The following is a 23,131-nucleotide window of genomic DNA, read 5'->3' as shown; positions in this document are numbered from 1 at the left end:
ATGTGCAATAGTGTTCACCTCTTTTATCATACAAAAATAGAAAAGGCCAATCCATGTCAAAAACTTAGGAGTGATTCGATGGTTGGGAGTTATAAGAAATTAGGAAGATTACGAGAAAGAGAGGAAAGCGAGCAAGGCAGTGAGGTTCAAAAGAGCTTACTTATTTTAAACTCCAAGTCTGGAAGGGATTATGGGCCAGACTCTGATGATTAAAAAACATAAAAAAAGTTGGAAATATAATTCACTTGTTACCCTTTTTCCCTTATTACACAAAAAAAAAGGAGTCAAGTTGAACAAGACTGATTTATGGTCATGATTTAGCAGAAATTAGGAAAATTTAGGAGAGAAAAGAAAGCCAACAAATTGTATATGAATGAGAAGTTCCCAATTTGGTATGAGGTAATTTACAAAAAAAATCATATAATAGCATAAAGTTTGCATAGAAAAAGATATGGTATTTTTTGAATAGAATTTGCATGAGATTCCAATATGGTATTATAGGTATAGATGAGTTTTCTAGGCAAATTTTTGGTTGAAAAGTTGACAGATGGAATCTTTTAGTGCGCCAAAACTCAACATTATGTTTCTTCAATGTAGTACAAATCTTGAGTTTTTCCAAAGAAGCGGGTTTGGGGAGAGGGGGAAAGGGGGTGATTCATAACTATGTCCCCTCAATTTTGCTGGTCATGGGACCTCTGGACTGAATGAACAGATATTTTTGCTTAATTTTTAATCATTACTTCATATGATGAGGAAATCAAACAATTACAAAAGGTTCAACAATCCTACTTAGATCAAAGAGGCTAATACACCATTGCAACTGTTGCAATCACTTTCCTTAGATCATATTATGGATGGAAAACTACAATGAGAATCACCAGCTACACTTTAAGATTTCAGAATAGGAAAGCATACTTGAATGTGGTTTAGGTAACTTCCTATGACTTTAGCTTGTATCTGTTTCCTCCAGTAAAATGCTGCTCGTACTCTTATAATGTGTTCTTTAAATTCTGGTAAGTATATTTTTGAGCTTTTACCCCATCAAACAGAGATAGGAAAGCTTTTACCCACCAAAGAGAAATTGAAAGACAGCTAGCAGAAAATTATTTGAATTGTCCTTTCTGACGAGCATCAATTTTTTTGACAAACATAATTACAATGACAATAACACAAAGACATACTATAACTTCCCCTGCTATTGATCTTCATTTTTATTATTTTACCTTCCAATAGGATGAGTAGTTCCCTTTTCCATTGCTGCAGCTACCGCTAGAGCTTCACTTTCACAATTTGGAATACAACACGATGGAACCTCGTATCTTCTTCCTCCCAAATGCCCATGAATGGGCTCAATTGCCTTGCACATAAGCTTCCCTGTTGTCAGGGTCCCAGTTTTATCAAATGCAATAGACTGACAAGCTGCAAGGGCATCTAATACATGCCCACCTTTAAGCAAAATTCCCTACAAAAACAAAGGAACAAAATCAGACACTAATAAAATTGTATTGATTATACTCATAAGACGAAAATAAGAAGATAAAAACAGAAGCAATCACATTATCAATATATTGACATTTTAAGTATTATGTGGAAAATAAAAGAAAAACTCAATGTAGTGCAATCCAGGAAAACTACAAAATGCATACAGCAATTCTAGCAATTTTCCTTGGAGTTCCCAAAGAGTTGCAAATATTTTCCAATCAAGAATCTAGCTGCTCCACTTGAGCACAATACTTCTTTTTGTAATCAGTTTAAATTATGATCATTGATATAATAATTGATGTAAACATGCAGTGCTAGAAGAAATCAAGCCTTCAGACCCAACAACTCCAAAATACATGGATCATCAATATCACGTCCATGGTCAGATGATCAAGCTTTGAGTTACAGGTATATCTTGCAAGGACAAACATATGCAATACAAAGCATTAAAAGTATTAAAAAACACCTTGATGAAGTTCAAAACCATTAGGGAGTAGAGAAAGGTAAATAAGATATAAAAAGAGTGTAAGAAACTTATGGCATCTAGGTATGATTCAGGAATATTCACAAATTTTTAACACACACACACACACCCACACAATATACATATGTGTGTGTGCGCATGCGAGAAAGGTAAATAAGATATAAAAAGAGTATAAGAAACTTATGGTATCTAGGTATGATTCAGGAATATTCAGAATTTTTTAGGTAACACACACACACACGCATAATATACATATGTGCATGCGCGCGCGCGCTTAATAAATAGATAGATAAAGAAAGAGAGAGAGAGAGAGAGAGAGTAAGGGCGCTCCGCTCAATAGTATTTAGCTCATAGCATTTCTAACTTTTCACCCATGGGATAGAGACTTGAAGCTTTGTGTATGATAAAGGGGGAAAAGGAACCATGCTTTAGCTTCTCAACACCGTTAACCCCCCCCTGCTTCCCAATCTCTTGTTCATCTCCTCTAGTCCTCCCCTATGCACCACCCACTGACTGCCCCTAATCCCATCCTTGCTGGTTGACGGTCGCCATGGCTACGCTGCCTATCCATTTTGTCCTTATGCCACTACCATAACAAATTTAGCCTATGCAACCCTATCCATGACCACATTGTCATCGCTCTTCCTACCTATTCCTTCCCTTACTACCATTATGCCCTCACCTATGCCATGGACAAGCTCGACCACCTCTACCCCATCACATTCTTCCCTCCCCTACCCACCCTTGATGTTTCGTTCAATGCTGGATGCTGCTCCCTCCTTATTTTCATTGATAGATTGGATACAGGTACTAAATCAAACATGATCTACATTGATGATCATCACAAAAAAAAAGGAGATCTTCGGAGGCTCATAACAAAGGCCGCCGACCTGCACTCCCATCAATTGTTCATCTAGTAGTGGATCTAGGAGCAAACTAGCTCTAGACAGAAATATAGGCAATGTAGGTTTGGGGTGATTGCAAGACATCATGAGGCAGAAGAATCGGGATGGAACATGTAGGGATGGCAGTCAGATGGGTTTTTTTGGGATACCTGACCCATCCCGAATCCTAATAAAACCATTTAACAACACCCTATAGGATTTGAGAAGGGTTAAGGATTTAAAATTAAAATCCAAGTTTTGGCACTGGTTTGGGATTTGACTCTCGGTTCCTTGCTACCTGAACACGATAACATATTGTTGAAAGAAAAAGCTCAAAAGAAATTCAAGAAAGAAGTACATACTTGGAAAGCACGTACATATCACGTTTAGAGATATACTAAGTTTAAAAACATACTAAATATGTTCTTTCTATATAAGGATTTATTAAATAAGCATAATTCTAACATTCCCTTTCAAGCTGGAGCATATATATCAAACATATCCAGCTTGTTACACATACAGTTGAAAATACCAAAGACAGAGGCTTAGTCAAAATATCAGCTAATTGCTTAGATAATAGAGTGAATGATGTTATGATAGTCTTGTTCATCATAGCATCTCTTACAAAATGACAATCTACTTTAATGTGTTTGGTCCTCTCATAGAACACAGGATTGCTGGCTATATAGATGGCTGTCCGATTATCACAATATATATGCATAGGATCAAGCTTTTAAATCCCATGAGATAGGACCGTTCCGATTTTTCTATGAAAAGGGACGCACCGCCGTCCCGCCCAATCCCGACACTTAGGATAAGAGATGTCCCAATGTCCCAATCAGCATGCTGGGATACTAACGGGATGGTCTTGTCCCGATACATAGGATGGCACCTCATCTTAGTGTCCCACGAGACGTTCCACCGGAACCTTAAACCTTGTATAGGATCAGAATGATCAAAATCAAGCTCAGATATCAGAGACTTTATTCACATCATCTCGTAAGTAGTATGTGCCATAGCTCTACACTCAGCTTCGGCACTAGATCTGGCAACAACATTCTGCTTTTTACTTCTCCAGAATATAGGATTACCTGACGTAGATTTCCTGTCCCCTTTATCTCCTACATATCCAGAGTCCGAGTAGGCTTCAATTCTAAGATGTCCATATTTCTTGTACAGTAGACCTTTTCCTAATGAACTCTTAACATAGGTTAATATTCTCAAGACTGCTTTCCAGTGAACTATCTTTGACTTTTGCATAAACTGACTTACAACCCCCACTGCAAAGGCTATGTCTGGTCTAATGATAGTGAGATAGATGAGTTTACCTATCAACCTCATCCATCGTGTAACATCTTTAAATAATTTTGCATCTTCAACACAAAACTCTAGACCAATGTAACAGGAGTACTTTCAGGTTGATCACCTTGCTGCAATATGAAGAGTTGCTCACAGAGTTCAAAAACTCTTGAAATATTCTTCTTATGGCCATACATCTCCTTGAGGGTGTCCCAGATTTTTTAGCTGTCTTCAGGAATATGACACCAGCACTAACCTTTTCCTCCATGCCATTCAACAACCACAACATAACACAACGTCACTAGCTAGCCAGTTGTCATAGGTAGGATCTTTGAAATTTAGAGAATCTTCAATCAGGTGTCACGTCTTTCGTTGGGCACCAATAAATAGTTCGAACGATTGAACTCACAAAAGGTAGTTAGTGTCATTGAGCTTTACCATAGTCGCCGTTAGGTCCCTCGTCGCAGCATCAGAACTGAGAGTCAAAGGTGTCGAGAGTTGTTTGTTGTTGCGATTTAAGGATGCCCTAGTAGTCAGAGAGGAGGACAAAAATAATCAGACAACCAGACAGTAAAAGAGGGAAGGATACCTTTATACGACAGTCAGAGAAATCCTGGGCAATGTACCACTTCCGTGATTAGTAAACAGCCAAAAAGACAACCAAAAGACTTTTGCATGGCATAGGAAAGGAACCTATGTTGATTTATCCAAGAATAGATTGCTTCTCGAGATGCACAGGAAGTCCCTAAGCCAATCTTATAGAATCACAAGCAAATTTCAGCAAACAGCAAGTATTAATCAGACCTCCAAGATGGCAAAGGATAAACTGCTATTGCGTGAACAACTTGATTTTAGGACTGCAGTAGTAAGGATCTAGCAAAGACAAAAATCCAAAGTCCTAGATGACGGCTAGGAATCCAGCAAGAACCAAAGACAACTGTGACCAGAGATCTCTAACAGTGACGATGGAAGACAATGAAGAAGGCTGACGAGGAGATGGAAAGTGGAGACGACGGTGGTTTAAAAGGCTTTGAGAAAGGTAGAGACAAGTAGAATTTTTGAGAAGGGAGTTGGAACTTTGGTGCAACTAGGGGTGATGCAGGAGGGCTTTGAAGGTTGCTGACAAAGAGGAGGGGCTGCGACATGGGTTGTTGTGGCTAGGGATGATGTGGGAGGGCTACTACGACCAGGGCTGCTGTAGCCTATTGTGAAAGGAGGGGCGACGGAGGGCTAGGGTTGTGGAGAGGGTGCAGCGACCTGCTCCGATACCATGTTGAAATGAAAAGTTTAAAAGAAATTCAATTCATTAATGAGATCCCATCTCTTTAAATAGATGAGAAACAAGTACGTAAGAAAAGAAGTACATATTTGGAAAGCAAGTACATACCACGTTTAGAGTATACTAAATTTAGAGACATACTAAATATGTCCTTCCTATATAAGGACTTATTAAATAAACATAATTCTAACATATGTATATTTTATAATTTTTTATAGAAATATATACGTATTATATGGGTGAGAGGATTTGAACTCTATATCTTTAGAAAGCCTAACCACTAGTTATTCGGGTTGATCAGGCAGATTCAAGTACCTGAATAACCTTACCCAAATAAAGGTCAATCAAGCGGGTTCGGGTACCCAATGTGTTTGCCATTTTTTAATGGGATGGATTTGGGATTTTTGGATAATTTTGTAATCAGGTTTGGGTAGTAAGACTTTAAACAGGTTCAGATACTAATAAGGCAAATTTTGCGAGTACCCTACCCATTGCCATTCCGAGGGACATGAGGGAGAGATAATTGGACGAGGTGAGGAAGAAAGCAAGCATTAGTAAAAATGGTATAATGTGGGCATATTTTTATCATGGCATTTATCTTAAAGCAGATTTGTGGCTAAAAAGAAGTATTAGGAGTTAAATACTGTTGAGAGTAGCCCAATCTCCCTCTCTCTCTCTCCATATATATGTATGTATGTATGTACATGTACGAGTACATGGAGAAATGTTCCTCTATGTTTTTTTGGTTAAAAGATGGTCCCATTTGATAGAGCTTGAATAGCAATTTCACAAACTTCGGCATATATTGTCACTTTTCAGCACTTCTATGTCAAATTCTATAGAAGATAGCTTATATAAATGCAAACTCTAGATAATAATATGAAATCAAACATCAATACGAAGACGTTACCTTAGCTTAATTTAGTCAAATAAAATTCTCATTTTGAGGATTCATTTAAATTTCATAATGAAGACACCTCCATTTAGATTGAGATAAAAAGGTTTGGGGTAGCAATAAGGCCATTCAAGTGACCAAGTTATTGAGGCCTTCTGTTTTGTTTTCCCCAATCATTAAGGCCATTTTGTAAGACCTGGTGTGGTGCTCCCAGTCTCAGGTGGCCAAGGGAAAGGCTAAGATTCATGACCCATGAGGCATTCATGGAAGTTCTAAGGCTAATTTGGGCCCTAGGGTGAAAGGCTGTCAGCCTTCATAGTCTCGAGGTCTAGAAGATTTGGGCCTTGAGAAGCTAACTTGTATTGGGCTGAGTTTGAGTCCAAAGGAGGTGTGATTGGATCAAGTCATGGGTGTACATGGGCTTGGATGAGCACAATCTCACATTAGGTTAGCCATAGGAGTTTTTTGAGTCAAGTCATATTGACTTTGTATATAAGTATACATTGTGTGTGGGTTTTGATTAAGCCAATTAATAGAGATCATTTTTCTCTCAATTTTCTCTCTTCATCTCCTCTCTCTCCCCATGCACACAGCCAAGAATACCAGCAAACCCTAGCCGCCCCCTCTTGTTCCACCTGCCAAGTTTGGAAGGAAGGAAACCCTAGCGCCTAAGGTTTCTTGGCGCCCCTTGCATCCTAGCGCCTCCATCATTGTGCCACCCCCCTTTTTGGTGATTGCTTGCTGGTTCCAGTCCTCCACAGGTGCAGGGAAGGTGATCTAACACATTTTAACCCTTTTTTGGTGTTACTGAAACTAAATTAGCTCAGGCCTAGTTAACACTTAAATCAATGCATAGATTTGCATTTTTATCTGTCACAATATAAAGTTATAATAGAGAGTAACACCTGTACATTTTCAGAAATTTAAAGCCTTTTAAGGAATCATATCATATTTATGAATTTAACAATTTTGGTTAATCTATTAGATGTTCAGAATTCAAGTAAAATTAAGTGACATTAATACACAGCATACTGGTATAAAATATCAAGTACCATTCAATGACATGCCCCCCCCAACAGAAAATTCCTAATTTTGCCCTTGTTTATCAACTGTAGCTACAAATGGTTCGTTAAAAAGCTTGTGGCCACTTGTGTGATATAGTAATAAGAAAAGAAGAGGAACAGGTTTTAAGACCATCTCATTTAGTGCCCTGACTATTGACGTTCATGAGGCCAGCCAAAAGTTAGGACCGTACACTGCTTGGTAAATGGAAGATTACAATTAAAGAAAAAATTAGGAAAAAAGCACCTAGATTTCAACTTGCAAAGCAGATTGTATCTAGAAATTCCAGAAAAATGCATAATAATACTTAAATAAAGTTTAGTATTACAATGTATATGAGAAGTCACACAAGTTATGGAAGAAATATTGCTTAATTGTTCTAAGATCTTTGCTAAAGAGAATGCAATAAGACATAAGATCGGAGAAAATTTATATATATATATCAGATAAAATCACTAGAAGGAAATTTTGTTGTGTGAATGATTGAGATTATAGGTTATTTTAAAGCACAATAAGGGCATATCCTCACAAACATAAACCAAGGTTTTTTTCCTCGAGCAAATAACTGGGCAACTCATGAATCCAGGAAAAGCATTTTCAAGATTTGTAGCTCCTTGTTAGAAAATAAATTTGCCATAATCCCATGTAAAAAAATTGTGGTAACTAAATGTTTGATACAATAGGCTATTTCAAACACAACAAGATGATGCCTGAAATTGCCTGTGATGGTATTCTTTTCCTTAGGGTGAAATGTAATTAGCTGCTAGATGATTTCTTATGGCTCCTCTTTCAAAATATGTATTCTTCTTGATCTTACTTTCTAGTTAACTTACATCGATGGGAGAGGCTATGCACAATATAGATTTCCTAGATAAGAAGCAGGAACGAGAGCATAAAAATCATGAACAATTATAAGAGGTTGGCCCTCCCTTCTAAGCCTGAAAGTAAATGAAAAAGGATATTGTATGCATCAGACATAAGAAATAAAAATTTTAGAATATATTTTGAATGAACTTCTAGCAATATGTGAACAAGTGGATACCAATAAAGAAACAAAACATCTGTAAAGATTACGAGCAAATACCATAATAATCAATAAATTATTTGAATATAATATGTCAGTACAGTTCTACCAATGGAAAGCACTAAAGAGTGACCATATTACCTTCTTAGCACATGCACTGATTGCAGTAGCATATGCTAAAGGGGCTACGGCTAATGCACATGGAGATGCTGCTACCATAAGCCCCAAGGCACGATAAATTGAACCCCTGGAAACTAAAAGAGATAATGCTATCAGAGAAACGTTATAAAGATACAAAGTCGAGCAGAGAAAAAAAGATAGATCAAAGCATCACCCATGATATATCTACAGAACTTCTCCATACAACAAAAAGGAACATTTTTAAGTTATGGCATGCATACACATCTTAAGAAGCATAAGTAGATAAAATTCAGATAGCAATTAGAATTTGCACAGCAGGTTTTCATATGTCCAATTATTATCACCTCAGATTTTGACGTAACTAGTTAGTGTAAACTCTTATCAAGTCCGTCAGTTTTTTTCTATATGGAAAATTTACTTCAAAGCCCTCTGTATCAGATATTTGGAAGAGAACCATATGTGTCGGTGCTTTATGTATTGAGGCAAAAGAACTTGAAAAAGAGGAGTGATAGACTAGGAAGTATCATGTCCCCTGCTGAAGAGAACAGCAAGATGTTAAACTGCCTCCTCTTTTATTTTGCTGTAATTTAATCAATTTAGAATTTTTTTCACTCCTTTAATGGGCTTCAGCCTTGCCATGAACCGTGAAGGCTTCTAATAATTTATTCAAAACAGTAACTTCTGATGCACTAGAAAACTTGGCTTAACAAAATTTGCCATATTTTTCCAGCGCCTCACTTAAACCTGCAGGCTAAATCAAGGCAAGTCATGCACTAGAACATGCCAAGACATCCTGGACATATCTTATGGATGCATAGGCGAGTGCTTGGGTCAGGCAAGTAAAGCATGATTTGTGCAGTCCTCACGTTACCCTATTGCATTGTGCCCTAGGTTAAGCAAGAAAACGAAGAGAGGAAAAGAGAGAAAGATGAGAGCAACAGTGTGGAATTTAGTGGCTGTGGGACTCAGGGCCAAGAATTTCAGCCAATGCTCGTGAAGGCAAACAGCACAAATGCTTGTAATTTTTTAATTTTTATACCTTTTCCTCTTCTTTGTCTTTCCTCAATCTTTCCCTTTTTTCATTCTATTGCTATTGCTGCCTCCACCAGAAAAAATGACCAAGGCCATTACTGCTGATGATGCTCTGAGCAGTGAAAGCAAGAGTAACCACTGCCTCCATTGCCACAAAGACAACTTTGATATGTTTTAGATGTTGAAATGTATTTCTTGGACTCATATCATTTTTTGGATTTGTTTTTATGTATGATTTCTTGGTTAGCCACCTAGACCCCTAAATGACTAACAAGGCACCGGCTAGTGCCTTGGTACCGGGTGAATCCCATTCTGCCCGTATATCAGGTTTAGACATTGTTATAAAATCATCCAACAAGCTCTACATAATGTGCTATAATCACACATCAATGGGGCCTCGAAGCAAATATATTAAGAGAAGAGTGAACAGTTGTGGCATCAGGGACGTGGACCATGGACTGCGTGTACAATAGTAAATCAAACATTTCATTTTGACAGTATAGTTTCAGAAAATGAATTTACAAACTGTTTACCACTAAATGTGAAATCACACCCCTGTCATTGCATGCCCCCCATGCCCCAATGACCAACCAGCAAACTAGTTCCAGGAAGAAGCCCTGACACTATGCAATGGCAGCCATGAAACTGCACTGCCTAATCTCAACCAGAGCTTTGAGCAATCTGACAGGTATAGAAATGAGTCAGATCTAAATGTTGTTTTAGTTTGCAGAACAACCACTTCACCTTTCCACACAAAAAACGAGTGCACTCCTTTCTTGGCTTGCATGCCATATGTTTAATGCACATGCTGCATGCAGATTAGGAAAACTTGTGCATGTAAAAATCTCGGCTAAGTGATTTTGTCTCACTTGTGGCCTTCTAAGAGCATACCACTACAAACGAACCATGCAGGAGGGTCCTTATTTAAGCCAAGTTGAGTATCATGCCTTTGCTAGAGTGTTCATTTGCTTTTGAATGCAACCTCCCTACATATATGCAGGAGCAGGACCTTTAACTTTGTCTCAGGAAACTATGCCTTTGAAGTATCTATCATCTAGCATCATGCAAATAAGCTGTCAATAGTGGAAAGTTGATCCAGAAAAATAAAAACTCGTAGTTTGACTTCCATAGAACTCTAGTGCCTTAAATTTCACTCACTTTTTCAATGGGAGAATAACACATGCACATAGGATTTAGGACCTTGTGGTCCTAACTCCTGGTTGACAATATATATAATGACAATATATAAAAATATATGACAAATAAATACAAATACTATGTGCTGAAAGAATTCACTATAGATCAAGTGTAGCATTTGCAATTTAAAACAATTTGTGGTAAATGGAACTATAATGGAGCATGCTTAAAAGATTCAACTAAACCACTTGAAAGAGATAGAAGTTTGATAGGACCTAACGAGTATGCAGGTTAGATAAATATGTGTGCAGTATCAGAAACAACAAAAAAATAGTTTTATACAGCAGGGAAGTACCTGAGTTTCCAATGAAGGGCCATTTAAAAAGAAATGGTCCACTCAAAGCAACCACCAAAGATAAAGCAACAACAACCTTGCTATAGTGCTCTCCGAATTCATCCAGCCACCTTTGTAACTTTGGCTTATTTAGCTTCCCTTCTTCAGTCAACTGCACAATCCTGTTTAATGTTGAATCCTTCCAAGACTTTGTTGCCTACAGAAGAGAAGGGAAAAAGGTAGCTAGATAAATTACCAAGTTTAAAACACATTTAAAGACAAAAGCTGGTAGATATAGAAGTTGTGGAATCAAAAGAAAAGCTAATAAGTACTTGGATTATTAATCCAGAATAATACAACACACATAACATAGAAAATCTAATAAGTACTTGGATTAAGAGCCTATTGTTAATTTTAAACAACATCAAGTTTCCAAACCACAAGTACCATCATACAAACAATATATGGAAAAGTAAAAAGGGCCACCTAGCGCACAAGGCTCTTGCCACTACAGGGTTTAGGGACGGTCAGGCGTACACGGCCTTATCCCTGCATGCATCAAGGCTATTTCCATGTTTTGAACTTGTGATACCTAGGTCACAATACAAACTTACTGTTGCACCAAGGCTCACCCTCTTACATGGAAAGTACATCTTAAAAAATATATCAATGTAAAAGATAATCAGCTACATCTGTAATAACTACCATTGTTCAATACACCATAATGAGGGTTGCCATACACTAATGTGGGAGCATGCTGACTAATACTGCCCAAGATAAGGAGGGTCCTTATAATAGTCAAATCCTTCAGTACAGACATGCAGAGAATTTGAAAATATGCATATCCTTCAGTATAGATATTGAACCCTTAAAATTCTCTGCACCAAATTATATGCATTTTAGAAACATATCTATAATTCCATTTAGTCAACAGAATTATACTAAGTATTTGTAAAAACCACTTGAAGGAGAAAAATGATTGCTTTGTCTTTTCAGGTGAACAATATAATTGTTTCATCAATAAAGAAGGTATACAAAAGGGACAACTTGGCAAGGCAACAAATATAACCACAATAAATGTTTGACAAACCTAGGCACATATGAGAAAATGTTTTCAATGTAGTGCCTCGTGATGGTAATTATATGTTAAGCAACATTACATCTATGTCCATTACTTGCATCTATTATCTTCTTGCTAACTCTTAAAATGACCTCTCCACCGAAGGCTCCCGAGCTCAAAAGGAATCAATCAAAATACTAGAAGATACAAAAGCAAAAAAAAAAAAGAAAAAAGAAAAACATCACACTGAAGAACTATATCTGCTTGACGACCTAGGCAATAGAAAAAAGTATTAAGATGAAAATAATATAACAATATAACTTGTAATGGAATTTCAAACAAACCTTAACAATCATCATTCCTTCCAAATTCCTAGCACCCCCAGGAATACTATCTCCAACCTTTCTTTCTAGAGGTTTAGTTTCTCCAGTTAAATGTTCAGTAGTAATTGTAGATGAACCTTGAAAGACCTCCCCATCCACAGGCACAGCCTGATCAAAATAAGTAAATTTGAGTAAGAATATATGATAAGCACTATGTATATCAAAAAACACTTCAAGAGACATGAACCACAAAATAACATATACTCTATGATATGGGAAAAAATGATACCCTCATTAAGAAACTCTACTCTAGCACGCAGGAAGGTAACAAAGGCAAAGTAAGGGGGAATCCATCTACAGTTTCAATAATGTATCATACTCACAGCAGGACTCGTATCAATCACTTCATTAGTACTTGTGATGCTTAAATGAACATACACCCCCCTAAGTGAAATTGCATCCTCAAGATTATAGACCCAGCAGTGAGTGGTAATGTAGCTTAAAATGATCCTAAAGGGAGTACTTTGGGCTCTTAAAATGTATAACCAGAGAGGACAGCAAGTCAGCAACACTTATAGTGTTTCAGGTATAATGCAAATGCCTTAGGCATTAACACACACCTAGTGTGAAAGAACCATGCGTCCTAACTCCTAACCATATGGGCCATTTATGAACAAGAATACCGTAACATGTCATGTTTTGTGATGGCAGTCCTCTAAAAAGGAAAAATAGTGTCATGCTAGGTACAACAAGAAAACAAAGATGGTGAAGTATGTATTAAATAATTCAATATATTTTGTTTTCATGATGCACAAAGGATGGAATTGGTTAATAAATTGTTAAATTAATAAAATCGAATGTAAAACAAGAATTATCTTCAGCAAGCATATTGGTGCTGATAAAGATAACAAAAGCAAAACAATAGCATCAACAACTTCACACAACTATAAAAGCAACATATGACAGAGAGTAATTTTTCCAGCATTGTTTTATTTGTAGAAAAAATATTATAAGAAAAATTAAGAGCATCAATGGGGCTGATTATTCATAATCATATTATATCGAATTTCCATGACAGAAAATTATCATGATAGACTTCCAAGACATGGAAACTTGATCAAAATGATAATGTAGACCAAACTAGATCAAAATGCATGAACACTAAGCCATGCCATCTGATAATAAGTGAATAAAAAGAAAGCGCCCCAAGATATAAGCAAGCCATGTTAAGCTGAAAGTCCAAAGTCCAAACTGTTGCAGATACCATCCAATATGATTTCTGCTTATATTTTGCATATATATGCACACTAATTTAATGGTGATTTTCGAAAAAATAATATGCTCCATACTAATCAATGAAAATATCACATATAATATCAATAGCTTAGTATATTAGAATCTTATCGTCATTGTGATTGGAAAGTTCATCAACAATTATGTGAATTAAAATTAATGGCACTCTCAAACAGAAAGGCGATGTGACATACATTGTATTTGACAAACAACAGATGGAAAAAAAGGGATGGCATTTAAAAAGAAACACAAGTAATAGTATTCAGATACATGCAACAAACGGATAAGAGGTCAAAGCAGCATTATTTGATAAACAAGAATAAGAAACTTGTTTTGAATTTTTTATTCCCATTTTTTTTTGTAATCTAACAGGCATTCTTTTTTCTTGAGATAGTCCCTAAGAAGAAGAAAATACACCTTCTCAAAACATACTATTGAATATCTACAAATGTTGTGCAACCAAGCTATTGAGACATGCAAATGGAAGATTTGGGCACTGGAAATGTGTTGATTTTATCTCATCTCAATGATCTCATTAATTGCATTGCTCTGTTTATTAGATGTCCACATTTTATTTATTCGTGTTTTAGAGGGTTATATTGCTAATTTTCAAAGTATGGTTGGCTGAGTGCTGTGATTGGATGATTAAGTTCCCTTTTTGAGTGTGGAACCAAGTTCTTAGGTTGTGAGATCAACTTGGTCAAGATTGGGTGTTGGGATCATATCATAAGTCATAAAGGGAGTTGAAGTGGATCGGATTCTGGATCAGACCGCAAAATGTAAAATGCAAAATACTCTCCTATTTTTTATAAACATTAAAAAAAAGTAAGATTGAAACAATAGAAAAGCCAAAAAGCACATTAAAACAGTAAAAACAAAGAGCAACAAACCATCATATAGAAACATAAAAACCTGATTTTCCAAAAACAACATGCTCATTTTTTTTACCATGCCCAATAAACAAGCACCATGTCCAATTAGTTAATCTAGCTTTTTTCTTTTTCATCATATAGGTCAATAGAATATCTTAATTTGATTTATCGATCCCCAACAGTACAAAAAGAAATGTATATAGCCATAGGCTTATTGAACTCGATTTTACTGCAAAGTAAGAGATTTTAGAAGGAATTATTTTTTTTTTTCAAAATGGGTGAAGAGATAATTATAGGTGTAGCTCCAAAACATTAATTTTATTTTCTCTTTATTCTTAAAAGTTAAAGATATAAAGGAGATTGCTGAGTTGATGTTTTGGAAGTTGATTGAATGTGAATTAATCACTGTAAAAGTTAAAGAAACTGATTGGTATTAAGTGCACAAACTAAGGACATTAATGTGTAAAAACATAACCTGGATTTGGATCCTAAGATCCAAAGGATCGTATGATCCACTAGTTGAATAGTCCAAGTCTCAATCTTACAATACATACTAATCTTGATCCAGGGATCCAATCCAGATAGCTGAGAGCCATTTTGATCCAGATTGTATGATCTGGATTGTCGATAGCAAGATCTTGACAGCAATTTGTGGGACCATAACTTATGTTGCTATCGTGAAGCAAGCTTAAGCCAAATGGAATCATTCTAATAAATAGAGAAGACAGCACTGAAAAGAGTAAAAATGATGCAAGTCAAAAAAAACCATCCCCATAAGTTTATAAAGAGAAATTTTTTTTAAATCCTTAAATAAGCACTGCCATGTTGATTTTCCCAAGTAAATATAATGTACCAGTCAGAAAATTTTTGTTTTCACTCGATCAAAAGATAAGGATCACTAGCTATTTCAAAATGGCGTCCATGTGGCTGCATAAATGGATGTAGTCTAATGACCACACTGCATTGTGGTTGAACCACATCGTGGGGCATTACATGCTCGCATAGGCTCAGGTAGCCTTTACATGCAGCCTGAGCCCTATGCTAGTGAGTGCATTCACTTCTCTTCTCTCTCTCCTTTTCACTTGTAATCAGTAGGTTTGTTCATTGCACTAGCATACTTGAAATTTGAGCACAGAAAAAACAGCAGCATATTGTCGATTCCTTTAGGTTACCATGTAACATAATTAAAATTGGCTTTCAATAAGCAGGTGGAAATATACAATTTATTTTTTCCAATACTTATCTATTGATTGCTAATTTTCTGTTATTTTTATCCTTTTTATCTTGAATATTTCAAAAATATCTGCATATGCACTATGCAGTACCCCCAACTACCCACATACCATGTCCACTTTTAAAAACTTGAGAAGCACAAAGCCACTCAGCGAAGGTGTGGCAAAACTAAGCTTAATGATGTATTGTTCAACTTCTGAATATTTTTTTTGAGATTCTTGTCCTTCAATTGTTGTTCACTCAAGACAAAAGGGCAAACACAGAGAGACAGAGAAAGAGAGAACCCCAATATTGACAAGCAACAAATATACCTACCTACCTTGACAATATCTTCTTAAATCCCTAATCACCTTTTGCTATCTGGTGAATACTATGGCACCTGGCTGAGCTAAGATCAAACTCCAACAATTTCAGTAATTGCCCATGGAAACAAAATAATCATAGCTGGTATGCTTGATGCAGCTCCTTAGAGATAGGTCTACGCATAATATAGATATGTGCAGAAACAAATTTTAAACCTAATTAGATCTGATTATTTGAGGGTAGCCTTGGCACAATGGAAGGTTGCTCCATTGTGATCTGGGTGTGGGTTCGGAAACAAACTCTCCACACATCAAGCTAAGGCTGTGCACATCTAACCCTCCCCAAACCTTGCAACAGCGAGAGTAGGAATGGTAGTTGGGCAGGTTTTTCCGCATACCCGACCCATCCCGAACCCTAACATACCCGACCCATCCCGAACCCCAATAGTACATATTGCGCATGCCGTATAGGATTTGGAATTTAAAATTAAGCCTGTTCAGTTTTGGGACAGGTTTGGGATTTGCCCCGACCCATCCCGAACCCTAACATACCCGACCCATCCCGAACCCCAATAGTACATATTTCACATGCCGTATAGGATTTGGAATTTAAAATTAAGCCTGTTCAGTTTTGGGACAGGTTTGGGATTTGCCCCTTAGGTATCCGCTATCCGAACCCAATTATATATATTTTATAAATTTTATAAAATATATGTACAATAGGAAGATGAGAGGATTTGAACTCCAAATCCTTGAATAACCTAACCACTACCTTAACCAAACGGGATAAGGTTTCGCTATGTTTATAAATTGATTGTTAATATATTTATACCATTTGAACTCTTATATATAAATACCAATACAAAACCCCAGCCATTGTCCAAGCTTCCCTATTCGGCTGCCACTGCATGCTCCACACCTGATTGAGATTCTTGAGGATGGAAAAAAATAGAGGAAAAATAAGGGGAAAACATAGGAAAAATCAATGACAACAAAGGAAAGATGGAAAAAATTAAAAGGTAAGACCTTCTGCCACAAATCGATCATTTTGTATTCGATTCTTTTTCTTTTCATTTCATTCTCTTTTTCGGAGATCTATGGGGAAGAAGAGCACCTAAGGGAGATCGGAGGGGTTTCCTAGGTTCTGGTTGGGATTTTTTTTCTCAAGCATATGGGATTTTGCGTGAGTTGTGGTGGTGTGAGTTGGTCCCTCGAGGTTTTGAGAGCTTAATCTTCGTAGAAGCATTATCTTTTGTAGGGTTGGGGGATTTTTAATCGAAAGGATTCTTCTTTGGCTAGAAAGAAAATATTCAATTTATGGAGTTCTATTCCCATGATAATATGAATATGAATGAGGGTTAATCGGATGGGTTCAGATACCTGGTGGGTATCCCAATTTTAAATAGGATGGGTTTGGCATTTTTGCTCAATTTTGTAATCAAGTTTGTGGATGAGTTTGGGTGGTAAGATTTTAAACATATTCAGATACAAGTAGGGCAAATTTTGTGGGTACCCTACCTGTTGCCATCCCAAGGTGAGAGCCTCATGAACAAGGTACACCCTTTTTTATTGTATCTCCATATTTATCCTTTTAAATAGACAAATTGGCGCGAAAGTAGAAGGAAAAAGATGAAGAAGGGGTCAAATAGAAGAGAAGAAAAAATGTAGAGCAGAGAGACAATAATAGAGGATGAAATTCCATGAAGAAGTCACTTTGTTTAATCAAATTCATAAATCATACATAAATTGTCATTCCTCATGGACCCATTTTTATAAGCACTCAAACAGCCCTACAACAAACTTTCCTAGTCATACAAGGACTTCAAACTTCTATAATGGACCTAGGTTACTAACTTCCATTATTTGACTCAAAATAGGACTCCTGATCAAAGCAAAACTCCATCAAATCAAAAACCGATAATTAAGGACTTTCTAATATTAATACATCTGTTGTCCCAATGGATCCCAAAGAAAAGATCATCAAATCTTTCCAAATCACAGTTCTGATGACTTTGAATCTTTTCTAACTTATCCTAGACCTAAAGTAGGACCTATAGATGACAATTCTACCCATAAAAGGACCTAGAAATTCACTAGAAAAATATCTCTGAAAATTATTATGAAAATTGCAAGAAAATAAGAGATATTAACCTACTCCTCAAGACTCAATAAAATTAGCAAATTAACTAATCCTAATTTAGAAAAAACCTACATCAATGCTGCAGCACCCCAAAGCACTGGTGAAATGGGCAATAAAGACCCATTGACAATGCTCTCTCTCCATTGCTGAAAATGCTTCAAATTAACTCAAATATCATTTAAGAATTAAATTATACTGCTAATAAGCATGTTATGCAACAACCTTTTAATGAGGGTAATAATCAAATTTATATGGGCCTATAGCATTGGTTGATACAAGAAGGTGTTAATAACCATTAACCAATATACAGAAACAGTATCTGCACTTAGCATTTGGTATAATGGTGTGTGCATAATGATGCTCGACAGCAACCTATCATACAATATTAGTGCCATATCTGAAACGGAGAACTATAAACTAGAAATATCCAGTTATAGTACAAACATGCAAAAGATTTCTGCACACGGACCTCACCAGCCCTGACGAGAATATAAGAACCCACTTTAAGGTCATGCACTGGAATTTTTGTGTAATTCAATTTTGAGAATTGAGGTAGTCTATCGCCATTCACTTCCAGCAGCAGTGCAAAATCTGGGTGGTTGTCCTTGAGTTCCTTCACATCGATCATTGATCGGCTTGTGAAATACTCTTCCGCTGCAGAGAGAAATGCCATTCATTAATACATCAGAGGCTTCAGATATTTAGATTATTTGGAGGACAATAAGAACATCGGAGCTCGATGCTAATTACTGATCATTTACCAATGTGGGCCAGGTTAAACATTGCAAGAAGCAGGGCACCTTCCAATGAGTTTCCCATGAACACTGATGCAAAGGCTGCAAGAGCCATAAGAACATGGATATTTACTGTCCCAGCAGCAAGATTTAGAACAGCATCAAGAGCTGCTGAAACCTAAAATATAGAAAACAAAATGGACTCAGAGATTCCCAATTTACAAAAAAGAAGCCCTTGATATATAAAAGGTTGTTGAATTTTTATTTTTTATTTTTTTTTGATTATGGGCATAGAAAGGATTCAGATTGAAGCATTACAGACTGTAACTCAGGAAAAGGAAATTAAGGCTACTCGAAGTAATCATATGAATTTACAAAATGCTACAGAATAAAGTTATAGCAGTTAACAACACAGTCCAGCATACCGGCTCTTTTACCTGATAGACTATGTTAACAGCAACTGCTGGACCTTGTCCCATTCCAGAGTCATTAATTTACATTCTCGACTTTTAAAAAGCAAGTACAATCCAGAAAATTCAATTCAATTTCCTATAACAATTAAGAAACTTTCAAAGCATTTATTTTCTCGTATTTAGCAGAATACTGCCACTGTAACAATCAAAATAACAAATTTTGTAACTGGTGCCAAAAAAACAAAATGCTATGAATACTGATAAAAAAAATGCCTAAGTCTAGAATGGAAATGCATTCGTGTGCATTGTATCAGAATACATAAAGTCTAATATGGTGAATCATTCTTGGAAAAGTCAATGAGAAACAAGCTGGTGAAAGAAACTGCAAGTTGCAAGTAGAGTAGCATCTTGGGGTGAACGGTGAAAATACAAGTTAAGCCAGTGCAGAGTCAATGTCAAGGCCTTGTCACCCTATTTCAAGCCTTAGAAGGAATAGCAGAAGTAGCGAGACTTTGAGTCAAATTACAGCACATCTCTAGTTGATATTTTTCCCATAAGACCTGGCATCCACCACCAATAGAAGTAGCAAGCTTTCTTGTCAAGTTTCGTGCAATTTTGTAGTTCATAGGGTCTGGCTACCAATTAGGAATCACAAGAACACTTGATGAAGCTCAATCCTGACATGTGCCCCACTTAAATTCTTACGAACCATTCTATTGAATAATGAATTCAAGATGATAAAGAGAATAAGCTAAGACATATTGAGGCCATTAAATTTATGTGAGACCTTGAATATCATTCACATTTCCACTATAAATTGCAAACAATATGCAATAATAGAGTTAAATTGATCAGCTCAACAATATCCTCCAAAGTGCCTCAGCATGCAACCATATTCTCATATCTTCAATTAATACCAGATCGCTCATATGCAGAATACAGCATATGACACAAGCCACACCAAACATCAATTTTCAGATCATCTATTAAAGACAATAGAGACAAGGGCCTGAGCCCACCCTTTGGTTTACTCTATTGGTATCGATAAAGCTACAAATGTGAATATAACGGGCTCTCACACCACTGCTTCCTAATGCATGTCTCACTTATTAATCCCTAATGCATGTTTCCAATGTTGTCAATAAAAGATTCCAAACATTGTTAATTTCTCGAAACACATGTGCACTCAAACCATTTTATTGTCTACAAGATCACATCCTTGTTCGAAGGGCACAGGTCAAAGTTCTACAAATAAGTAAATGACTCAGATCTCTGGAAAAGAAAAATCAAAGGAGCAAAACAAAGATAGACTTGAGGAGTCTGCCTCCAGGAGAAGTAATAACGAATATTAGTATATTCCAGCATAGAAGAACTAACAAGGTATGTTTAGGCAAGTGATGTCCATTAAGTCATCGAAATATACCAATTACAGATTAAAATTCATGAGATATCTCGAATTCTGGTCAGCACTCATAATTCAAGCAAGAATGACCCCTTTATGTTTATGCACGCGTAAAACCCTAATAACTTCAGAGAAAAAAATTTCGATTCCTCTTCGATTCTGTGTTGTCAAAGAATCCTAGTTATTTTCTCGTTTGATCAAGAAACACGAGAACGATTAGCAAATTCTTACCCCGACAAGAGGGAACGCGATGGCGATGAGACCATTCTGCAAGGACTTCGCGGCTCGATCAGGGAGGACATACGGGCAGGCGGAGGCGAGAAGCAGCAGCGCCATGGAGCAGCAGCACAGCTGCAGGTGCTCTCTCAAAAGATCTGCCAGGTCGGCCCACCCTACGGCCTTGGCAAATCGAATGATCCCCTCTTGAGCCCTATTAAGCTCCCCTTCCCCTCCATGGCCGTGACCGTGGCCATGGTGGTGGTGGTGGTCGTGGTGGTGATGATCGTCGTCGTGATCGCCATGGCCATGGGCTTTGCAGGCTACACAGCAGGGAGGGAGGAGACGGCGGGAGCGGAGAGAAGGGGAGAGGGAGTTGTTGGAGAGAATTGAGAGGGAATGGGGATTTGGGCGGGAGTTGGGACGGCGTTTTGGTGGAGTGGAATGGTAGAAATAGCGAGAGGGTCTGGTCGTTCGGGAGAGGAGGAACCGGAGGGTGGGGCTGCTCCCGCCGGCCGCTGTGGCGAGGGCGAGTGCTTCCATCCGGGGATCTTGGAGCACGGCGGGAAAGGGACAATAATAGCCGGGGGGTTTGGTGGGAGAGGAGAAAAGCTATAAGGACAGAGGAGTCTCGCCGTATGATCCACATAATGTGCTAATAGTTTCGCGACAATGACTCTGGAGTGGGGCAGCGTTAGTGTGAAATGGGAAACGTTTTTTTACCTCCCTCCCCCGTTTTCTACGACGGGATACCAGAGGCACCGGGCGGCGAATTAGCAGCTAACATATATTCACATTTATATCGAACAGAAACCATAATGACCTATAAAAGAATATACAAAATTTTATGTTATAAAATTTACAAAAAAATAATGATAAATATAAAAAAAATGATTTCTAGAACATCTAGATAAAATTTCTAATATTAATATCAAAATTAAGATTTTCTTCGATTTAAGATTGAGTTGGAGAAGCCTGGCTTGCTCTAAATACTATATCCTTCATTTTTTTTTTTTTCTTATAGTCTATAATCGCGTAAGACCCGCTGCTCACACAATTTATGAACAATAGATCTTAATCCATCTTGAATCATTTAATGATGCACAGATTTTTTATTATCAAAAACTAGATTTTTCACACTCAATTTCAAGATTGAGAGGACACAAACCTTCAAAAATCATATGTTGAAGTTAAAAAAAAATTGTAATTTCATAGTCGAGAAAGAAAAAAAGAAAAAGAGGGGGAGGGAGAGAAAGAGAGAGGGAGAGATTAAAATTGTAGGAAGAATAGGTATGTGGTGATCAACCCAACGATAGATAAGTATGAGAGGAAAATAATTTTTTGAGAGAAGAGATAGAGAGAGATATTTTCATATGAATAACTATATTAGAATTTTAATAATATTTTTATTATTTTATAATTTTTTAAATTTTTTATGTTTTCTCAAATTTTGATTTTTTTTTTTTTTGCTAAACTGTTTTCAAAATAGAACTTCTGGACCCATAGAATCTGCCTTAAGGTGCACTTGAAGATCCATAAAGCCATACATATTTTTTTCTAATTGATTCATATATTTCTCTTTTCCTGTAGAGAGATAGGATCAAGATGGACAAATTTGGGCAAAAACTCTAATCATTGGAATGCCCTCGAAGGAGCTAGGGTAGCAAACATGCAATGTTATAAATCATAGTGATTACGGCCATGATTGAGCTAAATCCTAAGTGAGTGGTTACATCAAACGTAGATTGTACGTGAACTTGCACAATTTTATAGCTTGGGCTCCTTGATAATGGCTCCATTACAAGATTAATGATAATTTTGTCAAATTTAAAATTAATGAGATTAGACTTGATCTTTTCAGATGGAGGCAAAATAGTGGACTCTTCGGTTGGAGATGAGGTACTGAAGAAGATCCCTTTCGGGTGCTAGAGCTGAGCCTACAAGAAGTCTCTGATCGAATGATTTTCTAATGAGGATCCTTCGATGCTCAAATTAAATGAAACTTGAAAAACATAGAGAAAAAGTAGCAGAGCGCCTTTAAGCCTTTCGAGAACTCCTCCGATGTCCCTTTTTCTCTTTATTTATAGAGG

General features: G+C 36.9%; 1 protein-coding gene across 2 annotated transcripts in view; it reads right to left on the bottom strand.

Annotated features, from left to right (window-relative positions):
- The window catches only part of LOC105049539 (probable cadmium/zinc-transporting ATPase HMA1, chloroplastic), a 32,723-nt gene extending 11,069 nt beyond the window's left edge, over window positions 1-21,654 (bottom strand). The window contains exons 1-7 of one of the 2 annotated variants that reach the window (XM_073261668.1): window positions 21,057-21,654; window positions 19,038-19,188; window positions 18,746-18,930; window positions 12,458-12,604; window positions 11,075-11,270; window positions 8,551-8,663; window positions 1,224-1,462 (exon numbers count right to left, since the gene is read on the bottom strand). In XM_073261668.1, the coding sequence (XP_073117769.1) occupies window positions 1,224-1,462; window positions 8,551-8,663; window positions 11,075-11,270; window positions 12,458-12,604; window positions 18,746-18,930; window positions 19,038-19,188; window positions 21,057-21,584 (1,559 nt within the window). In that variant the 5' untranslated portion in view covers window positions 21,585-21,654. The remainder of the gene's footprint in view (window positions 1-1,223; window positions 1,463-8,550; window positions 8,664-11,074; window positions 11,271-12,457; window positions 12,605-18,745; window positions 18,931-19,037; window positions 19,189-21,056) is intronic. The other variant, XM_010929210.4, reaches the window with a different exon arrangement.
- Window positions 21,655-23,131: the final 1,477 nt, after the last annotated feature.

The sequence above is a fragment of the Elaeis guineensis genome, chromosome 8, assembly GCF_000442705.2.
Source record: "Elaeis guineensis isolate ETL-2024a chromosome 8, EG11, whole genome shotgun sequence".
Lineage (NCBI taxonomy): Eukaryota > Viridiplantae > Streptophyta > Magnoliopsida > Arecales > Arecaceae > Elaeis > Elaeis guineensis.
Note: the sequence above shows the minus strand (reverse complement) of the source record. Positions and strands in the feature narration are given on the sequence as shown.